At 40.7% G+C, this 17,708-nt stretch overlaps 2 protein-coding genes across 3 annotated transcripts; both read right to left on the minus strand.

Moving 5' to 3' along the window:
- Positions 1-424: 424 nt before the first annotated feature.
- Positions 425-12,810, minus strand: sec63 (SEC63 homolog, protein translocation regulator). The gene is made up of 20 exons (XM_062437536.1): positions 12,598-12,810; positions 11,546-11,645; positions 10,000-10,114; positions 9,760-9,872; positions 9,571-9,632; positions 9,081-9,139; positions 8,924-8,974; positions 8,677-8,785; positions 8,404-8,498; positions 8,158-8,290; positions 7,183-7,275; positions 6,303-6,448; positions 6,031-6,178; positions 5,670-5,752; positions 5,443-5,511; positions 5,147-5,302; positions 4,860-5,036; positions 4,373-4,573; positions 3,148-3,252; positions 425-2,599 (listed from the first exon to the last, which is right to left on the minus strand). Exons 1-20 carry the CDS (start codon positions 12,719-12,721, stop codon positions 2,462-2,464), a joined length of 2,277 nt encoding a protein of 758 aa, XP_062293520.1. The 5' UTR covers positions 12,722-12,810; the 3' UTR covers positions 425-2,461.
- A 710-nt stretch (positions 12,811-13,520) lies between these two features.
- iyd (iodotyrosine deiodinase) lies at positions 13,521-17,504 on the minus strand. Of its 2 annotated transcripts, none has more exons than XM_062437544.1 (5): positions 17,237-17,504; positions 16,046-16,240; positions 15,472-15,631; positions 15,141-15,297; positions 13,521-14,929 (listed from the first exon to the last, which is right to left on the minus strand). In XM_062437544.1, exons 1-5 carry the CDS (start codon positions 17,424-17,426, stop codon positions 14,747-14,749), a joined length of 885 nt encoding a protein of 294 aa, XP_062293528.1. In that variant the 5' UTR covers positions 17,427-17,504; the 3' UTR covers positions 13,521-14,746. The 2 variants fall into 2 exon arrangements, with proteins under 2 accessions (XP_062293528.1, XP_062293527.1); XM_062437543.1 differs by having other exon boundaries at positions 13,526-14,929; positions 16,046-16,243; positions 17,237-17,498.
- Between the last annotated feature and the right edge of the window lie 204 nt (positions 17,505-17,708).

Genomic DNA, 17,708 nt, shown 5'->3' on the forward strand with positions numbered 1-17,708 from the left:
CCGCCAGTCGCCTGGACAAGGTCTGTCATGGGAGAGATGGTGTCGTATTTAACCTCGCTGCAGTTTTTTTCCCACACAGCGCAAAATCACTGATGCTACATTCTATTGCAGAGCAATAAATACTCAAGAGTTCAATATTACCTGTTAGCATACACCTGCTTTGAACACAATTATAGGAGGGTATAGTGCACGCATGTGAGTTTTGTTTGTGTGAGTGCGTGCATGTGGTGTGAGGAGAGCATGCCGCCGGATATTCAAACCTTTATCTCCCCCTCACTAACATGACACACTAGTATATACCATAACATAATACAAAAAAAAAATCAGAATGTGGATATCTATGGTGAAAGATTTCTTTTAAAAACTGAACTGCAAAGTCATCAACATAGCAAGAGCCCACAGAGAAGCTCTGATTTTCTCGCCCCCCCCATTCTTGAGTCTAACAGATGTAAAATCAGGGTTAGAATGGAATAAAACAAGACGTATGTGTTAAATTTGTTATAACTACCGCTTCACTGAGACAAAAAAAACCAACTACATTTAGATGAGAGGGGCTCTTCTTGGTTTGTCAGAACTGCTCTGTATTCCTTGGACAGAAAAATTAAAAAAGAACATTTATTGAAATAGCAGTTGTAATTTAAAAAAAACTAAGCTTGCTTTGCACATACAACTAAAGAGAAAAGGTGCTGGACAGAATATGCTTAGTCTTACACTACAAGTTACTTTCGATGGGGTTTTTTTTGTTCAAGACACTTTTCAGATCACAAGTGCCACTTGTGTCAGCGACCTCATACTCTAATCCCATTAACACAGGGTCCCAAGGCTAAAAGCCCATCAGTCACATTTACCATATGACCGCTAACCCTCTGTAAGCAGACAAAAACTGTACTCAGAGGCTTTTGTCGTGGAAATATATCAGTGATATGTATCCCGAGACTGAGGAGCTAGTAGGTTACTATGCAGAAACTAAAACTAAACTGAAACGAAAAGAAAAACACTGTAGATCTTTACAAACACAAAGAAACTAAAGTTTTTTTTTTAATCTGCTCTCCCTAGATCCACAGGTGCATAGCACCCATGGACTTGTATGTTGTGGTATTTCAGTTGTATTCATAAGGCCTTTTCGGACAATGAGTATAGACTGGAATGTGCTACAATTGTTTTAAAAAAAAAAGGATGAAGAGAAAGGAAGTCACTTTTCTGAAAAGCCACGAGTATGTTTATACTGCATCTATCTATTCATATATATATATATATGTCTGAGCCCCTTTAAAGACTGAAAAACTCACAACGTTTATGTAGAATATGGACAAGAAGAGTACTAATAATTCAAACAAATCTTAACACTGCAAGTTTTGTCATTTTCTCCCCCCTCCCCATTATACTTGGGGTCATAATTAATTTCAAGATCCACCTGCTTTCAACCAACAGCTGTCTCTTTCAGAAAAATACAGTTTGATGTGGATCAAAGGGTCAGAATAGGCATTGTTAACAGAACTCACTGGAGATCAGTATCCATCTGTGGATTTACTATCATCATCATCAACAACATCATCATCATTATCATCATCATCCTCTTCAGCATACAGAGTACAAGGACATACAAGTGACCGGCTGGAAAAATAAAAATACATGAGACTCAACTGTGCCCCCTCCCCGTTGCGCTGAAAGGAGCAAACGTCCCAACGGTTGACTCGGATTGTGATCCCCGACAAACAGGGCTAAAGCTCACACTTCTGCAGTTTAAGTGTACAATAGAAAGTATCATTGGTGTGGGTAAACATCGGTGCTGAGTGATGTTAAAATTAGGAGCGAGAGCGATGTCATGATATCCGTGTGGAGGTCATGTGTTTGTTTGTTTTTTGTTAATTTTGCAAACGGAATTAGCTGTTACAGATCCCCTTCTCCCCTTGAGAAAAAGAAGAAAAAGAGCCCAGATAATAGGTCCTCCAGTCCACAGTGTGTCAAGCTTTCATACCTGTACAAACACTTACAAGGTTACAAACACACGTCGTGCACTCACACAGGAGTGCAAACACACACATTCTCACATGCGCGCGCACACACACACACACACACGGGCCTGGGTAAGTATTCACAGAATTCTCTTCCGCAAGCAGCGGAAAATGAAAAGTCTCTGTAGAAAAGGGAAGTGGAGGGGCAGGGGTCACAGTTCATGTCATTGTAAAGGTAAAATGGTGGAAGAGGAGCAGGGCTCGTGTGTATTAACCGTTCCTGGTGATTCTATATGTGTGTCTATGTGTGTGTGTGTGTGTGTGTGTGTGTGTGTGTGTGTGTGTGTGTGTGTGTGTGTGTGTGTGTGTTTGGCAGGCGTGGCAGGCGTGGCTTTGCTGCTCCTAGCTCGCTGCTCTTGAGTGCTGTGGGGTCAGGAGTGGGTGGGTGGCCTGTCCATTGGGGGCAGTGAGTGTGTGTGTGTGTATGTATGTGTGTGTTTCCGCATTCAGTCGTTGTCCTCGTCGTCGTCTTCACTCTCCTCGATGCCGTCGCTGTCCTCCTGCTCCTCGTCCTCCTCCTCCGTGTCGGGGATGTCCCACTGTGGGTGGTTGTCCAACATGGCCTTGGCCTCATGGACCTCCAGCTAAGAAAAACACATGGAGCACATACACACGTTTCAGCGTACTGGTGGATTTTGCCATTACAGTTTATGGTGGCACACATGCTCTTTATTTCTAAATAATTGCATAACTACATAGAAACTATACGTTTTAAATGATCGAATTTTGCTTTTAAACAATGACATACTTGAAAATGAAAACCTTTCAAACACTGTATTTTAAGCTAAATGCTAATTAATAGCAATATGAATAAACGGATCAATGTCAGCTACATCACTTGCACTATAATGAAAGTACTACTTAAGCTTTTCTTTGGCTGCTATAGTAATAAATTCCCTTAATCTCAACACCTTGGCAGCAATTAACACCATTGTTCAACAAGCTTCTGGTACATTTTGGCTGTGTCTGTTGGATCCTTTGTTCCAGTCGCTTTGGCACGCAAAGAACCATTATATCCAGGCCAATTTACAGTTCACTGACTTGGCAGAGGAAATGGTGAATAGTGAAATCTGCAAACCACTTTGGCCAGACATCCACACACGTATGCTTGCACACACAGTTTTCTCTTTACCTTGAGTGGTTTGATCTGGTCCAGTCCCAGGTAGGAATCAGAGCGGAGGATGACAGAATATTGGTAGTTGCCTGTTTTGGAGGGGGCGGGAAACTTCAGCTCCACCTGGAGGACAGAACACACACACACGCAAAATGAAATCATATCACAAAGAAAGTTCCCCTTCTTCTATACATAAAAAAACCTAGTAGAAGCAATAAAAGTCGGCAAACCTGTAAAAGACACACACAAAAAAAAAAATCTATAAAATGCTGCTGAATATTACACTCTTTAAAAGATGATCAGCTACTATTGATGACACACAGTTACCTAGCTGAACACAGCCACAGTGCGGTAGGTAACCACAAATGAACAACCACATGATGATGGGGTCCAACTGTAAATATTAGACCAGCATTACCTTGGGCTGTGATTACTATGTCGCACAATTACATGGCAAACATCTAATTATCGGCACAATGAGGCAAATTATTATTCAGCACGCGAGGGGAGAGTGAGCTGCGAACACAGTGGCAATTTACAGCCTTGTTGGTGAAAGCAGCCCTTCATGCCCTCCCCAAAAATATGTCTGTCAAACTCCTATACGCAGTCACACAACACACAACAACAAAAGGAACTGTTTAAGTGACAGACTAATTGATCACTAGAAAGTGAACGGTCACCTCTTGCTATTACATTCCTTCATAGTGGGACAGCTGGTCCTGCGTCCTTACGCAGGCCTCATTAAGCTTTTACTTCCCTATTGATCCTTATTGATGCTTTAGAACGGAAGAGGTGCAACAAAGGTGAAACTTGTGCAAACACACACATATACACACTCCTCTGAGGGAATAATGACACAAGTGCAAAAGGTTGCCTAGCAACAGGATGAGAGTGGCTACGGTGCACAGGAAACCCTTTAACTTAATGAGACCTTTCTTCTCCAGATGGATTATAGTATACATTTCAAGAAAAAAATACACTGAACAATCAAGTCTTCTGATTCAACAATCTATCGGATAATTGTTTGATCCATTATTAAGGAAAATGCCGAATATACGCTCATTCCAGTGTCTCAGAAGTGAAGATTTACTGCTTTTCTGAGTTTTCAAATCATGTTAACTTAATACTAATATATCACTAGTCATTCTGAGATGACACCTCGGGCTCTTAGGCATCTTCTCTGTTGTTTTGACATTTTATAGACCAAACTATTAACCACAAAAAATGTGATCAACAAACTCACCTCTTCTGTGTCTTTTAGCGTGCAGACATGGTATGGCATAGAGACAAGGGTCTGATCTCGGCGGTCAGCGATGTAGAGCCACCACCACTCCTGCTTCTCCTCGGGGAAATAGATGCTGTAGACAGGGTGCGTCACCTTTGACTTGGTCTCTAGCAGGGCCCGTTCTCGCCGCTGGATGCTTTGCTGTAACGCCTCCCATTCCTGTGTGTGTGGAGAGATGGAGGATTGAATTAGGTGCTGTACAGGTACAGGCAGTATTTCCTTGTCATTCGTTAGACTTTAACTTTCTAGTTTTGTCAGTGGGAAAGTTTTAAGAGTTATTTTATATTTTGGTCAATATTTATGGCCAAAACACACAGTCAAAGCAACATATAGTAACCCAGTGATTATTATGGCCTCTGAACTGACTGATGCTGAATGATATTTTCATCATACTACTGAAGCCTAATAGTGACATATTATTTATTGCATATGAAGTTTCCCTGACCTCCTCATCATCACCAGCCATTTCGTCCACCTCTGTGTCGCTTTGTTTGTCACTGTCTTCGTCTCTCTCGCTGGGAGAGTCCTTGTTGGCCTCGCCCTCGTCTGACTCACTGCCTTTGTCTGAGGCCTCATCTTCTTCCTCCTTTGCTGCTGCCGTTGCTGCTGCTGCAACGACTTCCTGTAACATCAAACATTGAAAGTAGGATTTTAATAACTATATGTCAAACAAATACAGTTGCTCGTTTATCAATATCATCAAACAGCTTAAAGCTGTGATTGGACACTCACATTTCCTGCCACGTTGCCATTGGCCTGTTTGGTTTTGGCAGGTGCAGGAGTGGCCTTCTTCTTGGTTAATTTTTTCTTCTTGGACTTGGCTGTCTTCTTAGCCCCTTTACTCTTGTTCTGCCACACTTTGGTTTTGGCTTTACTAGAGTCTCCTTGCTTCATATGAAAACAACAAAAAATGATTAGGTGAACACTACAAGATTTCTTCAACCATTAAACTTTTAATCAAAGCTAAATGTGACCAAAGCAGAGTTAAATGTTTTATAAATGGCTCTAAGTAGACATGTTCGCCTTACTGCTTCCTCTGTGTTGGTAGCCTCCTCTCCTGGACACTGTGTGGATTCCTGCTCCTTTTCAAACACCTCCTACACACATAGTACATTGATAAGAATAATTCATGCATTAAGGCAACAGTACACTCTAGTGGTCCTTGATGGAAGTGTATGCACAAGGCAGCAAAAAAGCTGCTTTCTAGTTACTCGTCATGTCTATTTATGTCTCACTAAATGCAATTATTCCTTACCGCCATCCGTTTTCTGGTTAAGGTGACAGTAACTGTGACGATAGAGCCCGCTGTGATGTTATTGCTGTCTTCATCATCAAGGACTGCAAACAAACAGGGAGAAAAATTAAGTATCTTTCATGTCCGGTAACACAGATCTGTAACGCTTCCAAATACATTTTAAACTTAAAATTTACTTAATCAGTACTTTAGCCAGCCTCTGTTAAGTTTACCGTCACATTTTTTTCAATCTGAATGCACTGACATATGAAAGGCACCCATTTGGCTGATTGCTTGTGTGGGTTTTTTTTAGGCAGCAAACATGTCACAGATCAGATGGTGGCCAAACAAAGTGTGAATGTGTGCATTTTTCAGGACTGACCCTGCAGTTTGGTATCCATGGTGATGTGAGGGAAGCTGCTCAGCACAGCCATGACCTCATCGTATTTCTCCTCCCCCAAGAAACGCAGCATACTGCGTCTGTCTGAGTCTTTGAGACTCACCAGGTCTTGCAGGCTCCGAACTTTGTACTAAGGAAGAGAGGAGGGGGAGGACAGTGAGAGAACAAAATGAGCACCTGCACATAAAAAAATAGTCCTCTCTAGATTCACACAATTTCACATATGTGTGCATATACAAATACTCGGCAGGTACCTTCTTAGAGATGCAGTAGCGGAGATGCTCCTCCTCAAAGTGGGGCAGCTGCAGCAGTGGTGACTTTGACTCCTGCAGGCCCTGCACTATCATCTGGGTCAGCTTCATACAATTCTCTATGGTTACAAGTCGAGGAGCATGGAAACCTGGACAGACACATATCAATGAGTGCACACATTTTTGAACGCTACAATAATGGTGCAGACACACAGACTTTGGCAATGACAGACCTGGAAGCTCCAGACCACTGAATACTCAAGGTGTGTTACAAATAATCTCATTTTACAGCTCAATAGAACACTAAAGTATGTTTCTGAAAACATTTGAGGTGAGAAAAAGGCAATGCAGTAACAGAATACTGAATCATATTTGATCAGCATGGCCTAGTTTGACAGTTTGATGTGAGTTTCCTGAGCCGGCCACATTGTGCTGGGTGGACACCATTTGCATAAAGTTGAGGTCAAGTTATGATTATGCAAATTCAGATACAGCAGTTGGTCTAGCAACTGTGCCTGTATCTATCATGCAGCCAGATCTCCTGCTCTGAGTAGAAAATAAATGGGATCGGTTGATTTGACATCCGTCAATGGATTTGGTGTGTCTCCACCATAAGGCATCATGATTTTTACTCTAAAAACACCATCAAAAGACAATCTGTTCCTGGCTCTTTTCTTCAAAAAGGAACAGATGTCCTGAAGTGAGAGAACACAGAGTACAAAAACTGCTTTCTGTAGTTTTACAGATGTACAGCTTCAAATGCAAGTCACAATTTTATAGAGACTGATATGTCTGCACACAATGAAATGACATAAAACACAACTACTACTTCTTGAGTTCTGGTTCTAAGAAGCACAATACGTGTGTGTATGTGTGTGTTTACCTCCTCGACTGTTGGCCATCATGGTAAGCTGACAGCCCACATTGATCATCTCCTGAAGGAGAGCTGGGCTTTTCCTCACCACAAACCTCTGATCTGGAACAGAAACACACCACACATGTTCTGAATAATATGTTCCTGACCGTTCTCACGGATCTTAGAGAGACTATTCTGCTGAAGGTAGTTACAAAATAAGATTATTGTAGAAATAATGGCTGAATATACAGTAGTCCTCCACTTTTAAAAATGTCATTGTGACTCATTAAGACTCTGGCTCTGTCTGGATACCATGCAACACTTTTTTTTTTTTACAACAACATAAAGCTAAAAGGCATCAGTTGTTGTTTTAGCCAGTGTGCAAAGAAAGCTTGGTAGAGTTTTCCGAACACATTGTACATAGTTGAGGATGCTCATGTCAGGCAAAACACTAGTGAAGTTTGTTTTCACATCAGGCACTGTGTGTTCACTGGTGTGACTCCCAGTCAGCAACCTTAAAATAACATAGGTGGCCAACAACAAGCTTTTTCTTCTACAGTCTCCACACAGCTGGAGAGAAAACTGTTCTCAAGTGCTCCAAATACCTTGTGCTAGCTGAGTGTATACTGTGTGTAGGAGTGTAAATTTACAACTAAGAGAGGGTTGTATATATTTATAATGAAATCTTGTGACATTACAATTTCATACTAAGCAGCTTATGCAGCTGTTTTATTTCGCATCATTGCATTTATTTTTGGAGGAACCATTTTTGTTGTTTTGCAGAAGGTGCTGTGTCAGCTAACACAAAGAGCATTATGTTAACACAGAAGATCAAGCAGATAATCACAAGATCTGAATTTTTGGGAAAGCTTTTCCATATAGAAAACTCTACATTTTTGGAGTAGCTTTTATAATAGATCAGCTAATAAAAAAAGATTTTCATGACATTTCCAAAGACTACAATATAATTTATTAAAATCCCAAACTATAAGACGGTCCTACCTTCCTCCAACTCCTCTGATACATCCATGCGTGCAAGGTGAGATAGCACCAAGACCCTGGCCTTCAAACTGTATGGGTAGCAGAATGGAGGCTCCTTCTTCTTCACGTTGATGTTCCCCAACTCACGGATCAACTGCAAGAGAGACAGGAGAGATTGTTATCTGGGCAGTCTCTATTTTTCTGACACAGAGATGAAGACATACACATACACATTTGTTAAGTCCTCTCCAGTGAGGCTGACATTACCTGTGGCACTTCAATGTTGTCTGTTGGCCGTATGGTGGCTTCTTTATTGCTGCGAGGGTCAAACTCAAATGCTGCTGTCAAAACCATGGCTAACCCTGGAGGACAGAATTAATCAGGCCATTAGAACTATTAAAAAATAATAACCATATTTGATGGTCACATTTTAATGTGACTGAAAATGGTCAAATGGCAGATTAGCATAAATTGTCTAGTTTATATCTAGTCAAAAGAATTGTACATTATACAGTCAGAGGTGTGGAGAGGGAAACTCACGTTTCATGTTCATGTTAGGCGTTTTATACATGAAATGCATGAAGAGCTGAGTGGTGTTGATGAGGATCTGGTCTCCACTGTAGCGGATAGAGCGATACCACCATGTGCCCTTAGATAAAGAAAGCAAAACAAACAAGTGGAGAAAAATAGAGAGAAAAGTGAGAGCTGCAGTGTGACGAACAGAACAGAAAGCAACTGTTCAATACATTATTTTGCACAGAAAATGGTTTCAGTGGTGAGGACTTACCACAACAACAGGGAGGATGACCATAAAGGCTAGTCCGTACACCAACAGCACCTAAAAGAAGAAAAACGTTCAGGCATCTCAGCATGTCAAATACAGTTTAAACAATTCAGGACAGGATTATAAATTAAGACTACAGCGGCAATGAATTCGTATTTACCAGCATTGAGTTCTTCTGGTCAACAATCCATGCAGGCAGGGCAATACCAAAGCTGGTTGCTAGAAAGGGAAACATAAGAAGCAATGGAACAAAATGGCAAACAATGCAGATAAGCTCTGCAGCAACCTTGGTGTTGTAGGTTAAGTCAGAATTGCAAGTCACCTAACACAAATACATTCATTAAAAAAAAGAAACACAACTATTAAAATGTTTAAAATCGACTGTTTCAATTAAAAGAATTTAGACCATGTGATAGATTTTAAGGAGCCACCAAATTCTGGATTAACATTCATTTTGGTGCTTGTGAACACCCACCGCAAATGTAGGAGACACTTTTTTTCCGGATTATGTGCTGACATAGCAGATTTCATTGAATGAGCTGCTAATGTGTCAAATCATTTTCCATTCATAAGTACACAGGTTGACTCATCATCAGTGTCAAGTCATTACATGAAGACTGAGAGAGAGGACTGACAGTGGCTTTACTCACCTCCTGGACCATCTGGGTTGCCGTATACTTCCCAGTTGAGCCGAGATTGTTCATTGGTCAGACTGTGGAAAAGATGAGTAAAAAGGCAAATGAATAAATCAAGATCGCTCCGGAGTAATAATCTGCTTCAGGGGTGCACAGATTATTACTTTAGTAACTTCTTCATCTAAAAACCTGAGAGACACTTACGCAGCATAGGCTTTGGCAATTCTCATGAATGTGGCCTCATCACCACCTTTGTCAGGGTGGTATTTGAGTGACAGTACACGGTATTGCTTCTTGATTTCTGACAGCGATGCGCCCTGGAGACAAGAAATTTAATTATGATAACTTCTTAACACAACCACACATAGGCATATATCTTAAGCAACAGATATAATTAGGTCAAAATTTTAAAGATTGCAGCAGTCTCTTTTCGTGTGTGTTTACCGGGTCCAAGTTGAGGACTTCATAAGGATTATACTCCTGGTACTCTCTGTCCAGCTTGGACACCTTGTAGGCTAGCAGCAGGAACACAGCCCACCCAAATAACAAGGCTGCTTTCCTGAAAATGTTAACACACAAACAGGAAATAAATGTCACCCACTAACATCTCTGTCACCTGAAGAAAAAATCAGGCGCATCTTATTTTTACACTGTGGATTGTAGTTGTTATTATTTTTATGATAGTCATTATCATCATTAGCTTCTGAAAAAACAATCCAGCAATGCAAACTGAACTTACAGTGTTTTAAGAGTAAAACATTTTTTTTTACAGCAAGCTCATATTAATCTGCTGCATACAAGCAACATTGTTGTTGTTTGGTATTTATGCATGGAAGTTGAACTTGTTTCCATGACAATAGCAAAACCCTGATGGCCTGCTCTGCAGCATCTGTTGCCATGACAACCCCTCACTAGCCTGAGTTGCCGGAGTAGCTCGACCAGAAAAATACATGATGGATTCCTGTAATAAATATCATCGTTATGATACAGTTGGGGAGAGGAAATGGTTACTACGATACTGAGAGAATCACTCTTACTCACTCAGCTTAATAAACACATTTTAAGCTATCAACAGCTTTCATCACAAAGGATGCTTAATGAAGGATTTATGGATTTTGAGAGTAAAAACAGGATGTAGGTCTAGTGACAGAACAGGAGTGGAAAGTGGAAGTATAAAGACAAATGGCTGAGAAAGCAGAGATGAGACAACAAGAAGGCGGTCAGATATAAATGCTGTAACAAGAAAGGCAGAGTGAGACAGCAAAGAACATTTGAGCACCTGTATTTCTATTACTCACACAAACAGAGTGAATAAACAAAACTGAGAAAGCAACGTCATGTAAACAGAAATGTTAAACAGGGTGCAACAGAGTGTTTACATCCTCTGAAAACAACATGAACTGAACTTGTGACGGAAATCAACCAAAACAATCATTTCCACACACGCATGCAAGCTGGAATCTGCCCACACTACAGACCGCACGGCCTATGCCTCATCTTCACACCACAGTGAGACCGTCCCTATCCAGCTGGAAACACACACACACACACACACACACACACACACACACACACACACACACACACACACACACACACACACACACACACACAGGGAAGCAGAAAGCTATCAAGAACAGCTCCTGTGATGGTAGGATAACAGAGCTTTCTCAGTGCAAACAGCTCAGGCAAGTCACACCCAAACAACAGAGGTGATGTGACATTTGGCAAGGGAGCAAACAGCTGAGGAACAAAGAGCTGAAACCTTTTATTATACACTGCCAGGCAAGTTATGGCCAATCAAGATATTATGCAGCTGAATACTTTACGAGTGTCATCGACTCAGGTTGTGATGACAGTGGGTGCTTTGAAAGAATTTCTTGGAATGGGAGGCGTAGTAGGTCATCAGATCTACTGTATTCACACTAGCTGTGGATTTGCACACATCACGTTTATTTTAGTAAACCTCAAACCAACTCATTGTACTCACTTTAGTGTCGGGACGATGCTCTGCTGTGACTTCATCAGCCTGAGCCGGTACCACAGACACCTGCCATGGACCCTCCGCAGGCTTTTCAGACGCAGTTGTTCTGGGGAGAGGACGGACAGAGAGCGAGAGAGGAGAGAGAGAGAAGGGTTACTGACACATTAGCATTATTAAAATCAATCATAATCAATACCGATGAGGCCACTATAATTTGATGAGGATTACAGGTTCTCAGAGATCATCTAAATCAGCAAAGGGTGATATTTTAACTGAGAAAATATTGTTGTGGATGTGTTGGCCAAGCAGGTAGAGAGACATGTTAATTTCACTCAGATGGACAGTCATAAAAAGTTTAATCAGTCTATCCCAATGCAACAAGAACAAGACATAATTTAGTCAATGTCATGCAGTTAGCTCATACGTAAAACCTTCTCTTTTTTGTCTTTAATCAAGACATTTAACTGCACATTGCTGGCTTCAGTTTATGGTGAGCTGTCATTAATGACAACTCCAAGCACACCAGCTGAGTAAAGTTTGCCAGCATATGTTGCATAACCCATGTTTGATATGCGTTTCTGTTGACAAACAAGATAACTACACTAAGATAAGGATTGATCAGGATAAGGTCTGTGAAAGCACAAAGACAAGCCTGAGGAGCTGCAAGAGTGACGCTGGCTTTTACTGTTGACGCTTTAGCTTAACTAGCCAGCACATAAGATTCATGTTTAGCTGCTGAGGTAGTCTGGCTGGATATGAGAGGCTGAGACAGATGGATAGCCAGTGAGTTGTTAAATAGTAAAAGTTGATGAGGTAAGTGAGCTCCGTAATCAAAGAAATGTGAATATCCATCTCTGCAACGTCTGCTAGCTTACATTTACAAGTTACTATAATGTGAGGTTTTGGGTTGGACAGCCTCTGCATCTGGTAGCAAGGGAGCCAGATTAACTGGTGAACGTTTACAAGCTGAATGTGCTGTCTGAATAGTTCACTAGCTGAGGTTAGTTAGTTAGTGAGTTAGCCAAGTTAGCAGCTCCGAGGCAGACATCGGGCCTTACCAGCATTCTGATCCCGGGGCCAGAGGTAATATGTGGCTGGGATCACAATAAGTCCGACGAAGGACGTGAGGAAATAGAAAAAGGTATTGCCGCTGTCATCGTACTGGAACTGTTGCCCGGCCATTTCGTAGCGGCGCTTGGGTCGCCCTTCTTCTCCGCCGCCGCGCTTCCCCCTTCTGGCCCAATGTGTGCGACTTGTCAGACCGTGAGCTAGCCAGCTAGCATCCAGCCAAAGACAGCTCTCGGTGTACGTAGTGTACGCCTGCGCAGTGGGGGCCTTTCTTCTTCGCTGGAGGGTGGTCCGACAGTGCAGTCTGCCCTTACTGACCCCTACAGTTTGCACCAAATAATATAATATTAAACATAAAAATAATAATTCACTTTATTTATAGGACTCACATTATTTATAGACCACCATTCTTGCTCTCGCATACCTGCTCTTTGTTGGAGTTATTTTGTTGCTTACCTTCTGACATAACATACTCAGGTGTATTCATTCCTTGTTTTAAACTATACATTAGACCAAATACCCTACATGTCACCCTATACTGAAACAATTGTACAATTTGAATAATTTCATATTTTAGTGATATTTTACAGGGTTGTTCTCAGATTTTTGACATACTATTTCCCAACTTCTGTTGCATTAAATTAGGACAGCAGCCAAATCTGAATAGCTTTTTGAACAGCGTGCTGTCTGACTAAACCTACTTGGTGATAGATCAAATTAACTTGGAGATTTTCATGTTTTAGTTTAAGTTGAATATGTGGCTCTGTTGGAAAGAAAGTTTTACATCTTTTGGTCTCATAGCTGTTGCTAACTTGCCCCAGATTGTACCTCACGTGTATTATCCTCACATTCCAATTTTAATGATGATACTTGAAAGACACAGACTGAGGCTAGGGGTCAACAGCTGTAAAGAGCCCACACAAATTCCAGCATGTTTATTTAAAAGAAAAGTGCTAGAGCAATGCATTCTTAATATAACAACAACAAGGTACTCCTTGCAAGACATATATCTGGGTAATCACTGATTCCTGGTACACTGATTCCTGGAAATAGCTATTCCCATGTGAGTTATTTATTAAAAAATACTTAATTTATCATTAATTATCAACTTTCTGCAGGTAAAACCCCACTGAAAGACCAATCAGACAGACATCTGTGTGTAAGTATGCCTGTAAATCACTATAACATGAAGTACAGAAATTACATGTCAGAAGAAATTTAGAAACAGCATACACACCATTACATAGCCCAGCAGAGAGCGCAGACAAGTTTATTTTTCAACTTTAAAATATCCCAATCTGTACGTCTTGGTTACAATTCTTTAAAAAAAAGAGTTGATATGCTATTATTAGATTTTTTTAAAACTCTGATATATTCATATTGATATCAGCCTCAATAATCTAACATGGGTCTGACTAGGGCAAGAACATTACATTTTGCAACAATTCAGCAAGCAGTCATTTCTCAAGAACAGATTGCACAAGCATCACTAATACAAACAATTCAAAACTAACTATTTCATTCTCAGCAGCAGTGCTAGAAAACATCTGGATCTCAGTTTGTTTGGTTAAGGAGTTTCTTTTATTTACTGTAAATCAGTGATGTTCACCATCAAATGCCTGCTCAGTTAGCTCACACCCCATGTAAAAGGTTTATACGACTATCTGTCTGTAATCTTTATGGTGAATTAAGTTTATGAAGGGTCACTGCAAAAATGCATCTTTTTCACAATTATGTTAATTCATTTTGTTTGTTGTTGGCAAGGAATGAGAGATAGTACCACATAAAGAAACTCTTTAGGATTATTTTTATTTTCCTATTCCTTAACTGTCAGCAGGTATTTAACAGTAGAGCTGTTGTGCCTTCTAAATGAAAAGCATGAGATTATGCTTGTTAGTCAGAGGTTTATAATGATAGCTCCACTTTTGGTTGTTTGTCTGTTACGTTGCAGCCTTGATCATGGTTGCAATGGCACCTCTTGTCTCTCTGTTTATTCCATACGTATGTTAAGCAGTAGTTTTACATTTTTCAATTTTCAAGCATTTCTAAGACATATTAGTTTGTTGCATTGCGTTCCCAGCTAGGCAAAGGAGATCATTTTGGATTTTTGCAGTTTGTTTTCTCTGCAGATCGATTCTCTCACATGTGCACTATAATATCATCAAGAGGCTTGCGTTTCAAGTCAGGCACAGTGGCATCAGAAGCAGGGTAACCAACAGGAAGCAGCATCAGCAGCTTCTCATTGGCTGGTCGTTTGAGGAGCAGCCTGAGCTGGGGACCGCAGTTAAGGGGCGTCGAAGTAACAGTGACAAGGCCCACATTCTGAAAAGCAAATTGGTCAAATGAGCAGAGATTCAGTTTACTCATCAGCCATGTTTCTTTCATAGTACAAACACAAAAGTTTATTTAGTTTGAGTGTCATTCTTATTTTAGCATAGATACTCTCCTGGTTAAATGGCATAATGACAGAGAAACATTTTGCTTGTTATTCTCTTATACTCTTTATTTTAGAGGGTGTAACATCACCCTTTACCTGTAATGCAGCCAACAGTATCCCACAGGATATGGAGACACTGATTTCATTGTAGTAGTGTGTCTTTTTCTTGCTGTCTGGTAGAATCCCATAGGTCTGTTTGAAGATGAGGACCAAGTATGGAGCTTCATCCAGGTACTCCTTAATCCAGTTCGTCCTGCAGGATAAAAGAGGTTGTGAGAGTGGGAACAGATGTGTGAAAGTTTTGTCCTTGATGACTAATAATGATTGTGTAGTTAGGCTAACATTTAGGATTACAGGTTGAGGATTGAATATCATTGTTATGTCATGTTATTTGTTGTATCAGAAGTACTGTATAGTGTGTCCTCACCTTAATTTGGCCAAATCATGGACCCACTTGTCTCCCATCCTCTGACGGTAGTTGACCTCTTCCTCTTCCTCCACTATCAGTCTGACCTGGTGTTTTGTCTCTGGGTCTGACACTACGACAAACGTCCAGGGCTCTGTGTGTGCTCCACTAGGGGCCGTACCTGTTCAGAGGGAAGATGACAGAAGAACCAGCACACAAAAAACAGAGACAGGATAAACAGATTACATAGCTGTATCCAACTCCAAAACAAAAATGTTTCAATTCTAGTTTCTAGCAAATCAGTGGTCATTTTTCCTCCATAAATTTGCATCTCATAATCATAATCATCATCATAAATATAGATTTAACCTTGTTTTTTTTCTTCCAGTCTCCATAGAGGTGATAGGTATAGTTTTGAGACGAACAGGCTTTAAAATTGGACACTTGATCACACTTCAATTCACATCACATTCAACTTTAACCCCCCAGATTGTCACAGATAGCTAAAGGACCTGAAATATTATCTTTTAGTTATTCATGTACCACTGGCACCTTAGTTTCTTTGATTGTGTTTGTATTTGATTGAGTTTCATGCCTGCAGTGCGTATGACATTATCGATGACTTCTCGTGGGACCGGCTCTGGGCTGATGAGTCGGACAGACCTCCGCTGGTTCATCAGAGTGTAGAACTCCTGAGATCTCTGCAGCATCTTCTCCTCAGGGTAACGTGGTGGTGAGTAGGGCACATGTGGAAGATCCTCCTCCTCAGCGCTGTCCACCCATTCACCATCTTCTAAAATGAAAACAGAAAAGAAGAAGGGCCAGTGAACACAGCTTTTGATATTACAGAAAGTGTAAACAAGCAAATAAGGGAGTTAAAATAATCTTTAATGAGTCAAAAATGTAATCATTCAGTTTAAAACTAAGCTAAGGTTACGTGTGCATTAGGGCTGCAACCAACAATTATTTTAATTCATTTAATTATCATTAATCTGTCCATTTTTTATCGTTGGTTTAGTCTATGAAAAATAAAAAATGTGAAAAATGCCAGTCACATCTTGTTTTGTTTGACTGACCAAAATCCAGATATCAAAACCAAAATGAGAGAAAACAAAAAATAGCATATCCATTTAGATCAATTTTTCCAGCTATGTACACTGCACAGCCTAATGTGGTGATTTTTCGATCACGACATTTCAGCAATTATACTGGAGTATGAAAAAATGGACTACATGTACAAAGATCATTAAGATAAGATATGACTAAGATATAAGATTAGAGCTATTTAAAAAAATCTCTGAAACCACGTAAAAACTTGAGAAAATACATTGTATTGTATCTAGATGATGTATTGTTTGTCATAGGCTACAAAGATAAAGTAGCCATTCAGGCCATAGCGGGCTCACTCGGTCTGTAACGCTGTCACGTCCTTAGCCAAAAGACCATCTATCATTATGATTAACCCAGCTGTGAATGATAACGATTACACGCCAAACACCTGTAGCCCAGAGTCTGGAGAATATGCTTCAGTGAGAGTCACAGATACATGAGACGGTTGTTTTCTGACTATTGATAAATTATTAAAATGTAGCCTACCTGAGTGGTTTTGATTTTACAACTGCATTTAAAAGTTAGTGAATGGAATGCACATGGTTTTACATCGCTCCAAGTATGTTGAGCCTATCGTGTTGGGATAGTAGTACTGGTCTGCATTTATAGACTAATGCGACTGGCCTGTTTTTCCTCTGGCTGCATACCATGAACACAGTTTGTGTTTAGCTCTTACCGTCTTCTCTTGTGATTTCAGTGTCGTCCTGTAAATCCTGGTCCACCCAAGGTCTGAAGCCCGCCTTCGAGGCCCCTTTAGTTTCGTCCTGGGAGGTGGTCTCCGTTTGCCGTGATTTCACAAACATAAAGCCAATCACCATGCACAGCACCGCCACCAGAACAGGCGTGAGGACGGACAGAAGAGCCATGACTGCCGGAGTGGAGAGAAGAGTAGGCTACTTGATGTGTTTGCAGACCTGATGTTATGAAACACTTTCTGTTATCTGGGTTGGGTGAGTCTATAAACTGAGTCAGAGCTTCATTTGTGAGAAATGTTCCAACAGATTGCAGCTGAAAACAAAAGCCTACCACCAGGACTGGCTGCAGCTGTCTCATGTCTGAAGTAGTGTTTGATGGGCATTAGCTGAAAAAAATAAGGTCTGATTATGATGACATTATAGTCTATCATAAGCTGCTCATCAGGAAATCAG

Source organism: Scomber scombrus, chromosome 17, assembly GCF_963691925.1.
Source record: "Scomber scombrus chromosome 17, fScoSco1.1, whole genome shotgun sequence".
Lineage (NCBI taxonomy): Eukaryota > Metazoa > Chordata > Actinopteri > Scombriformes > Scombridae > Scomber > Scomber scombrus.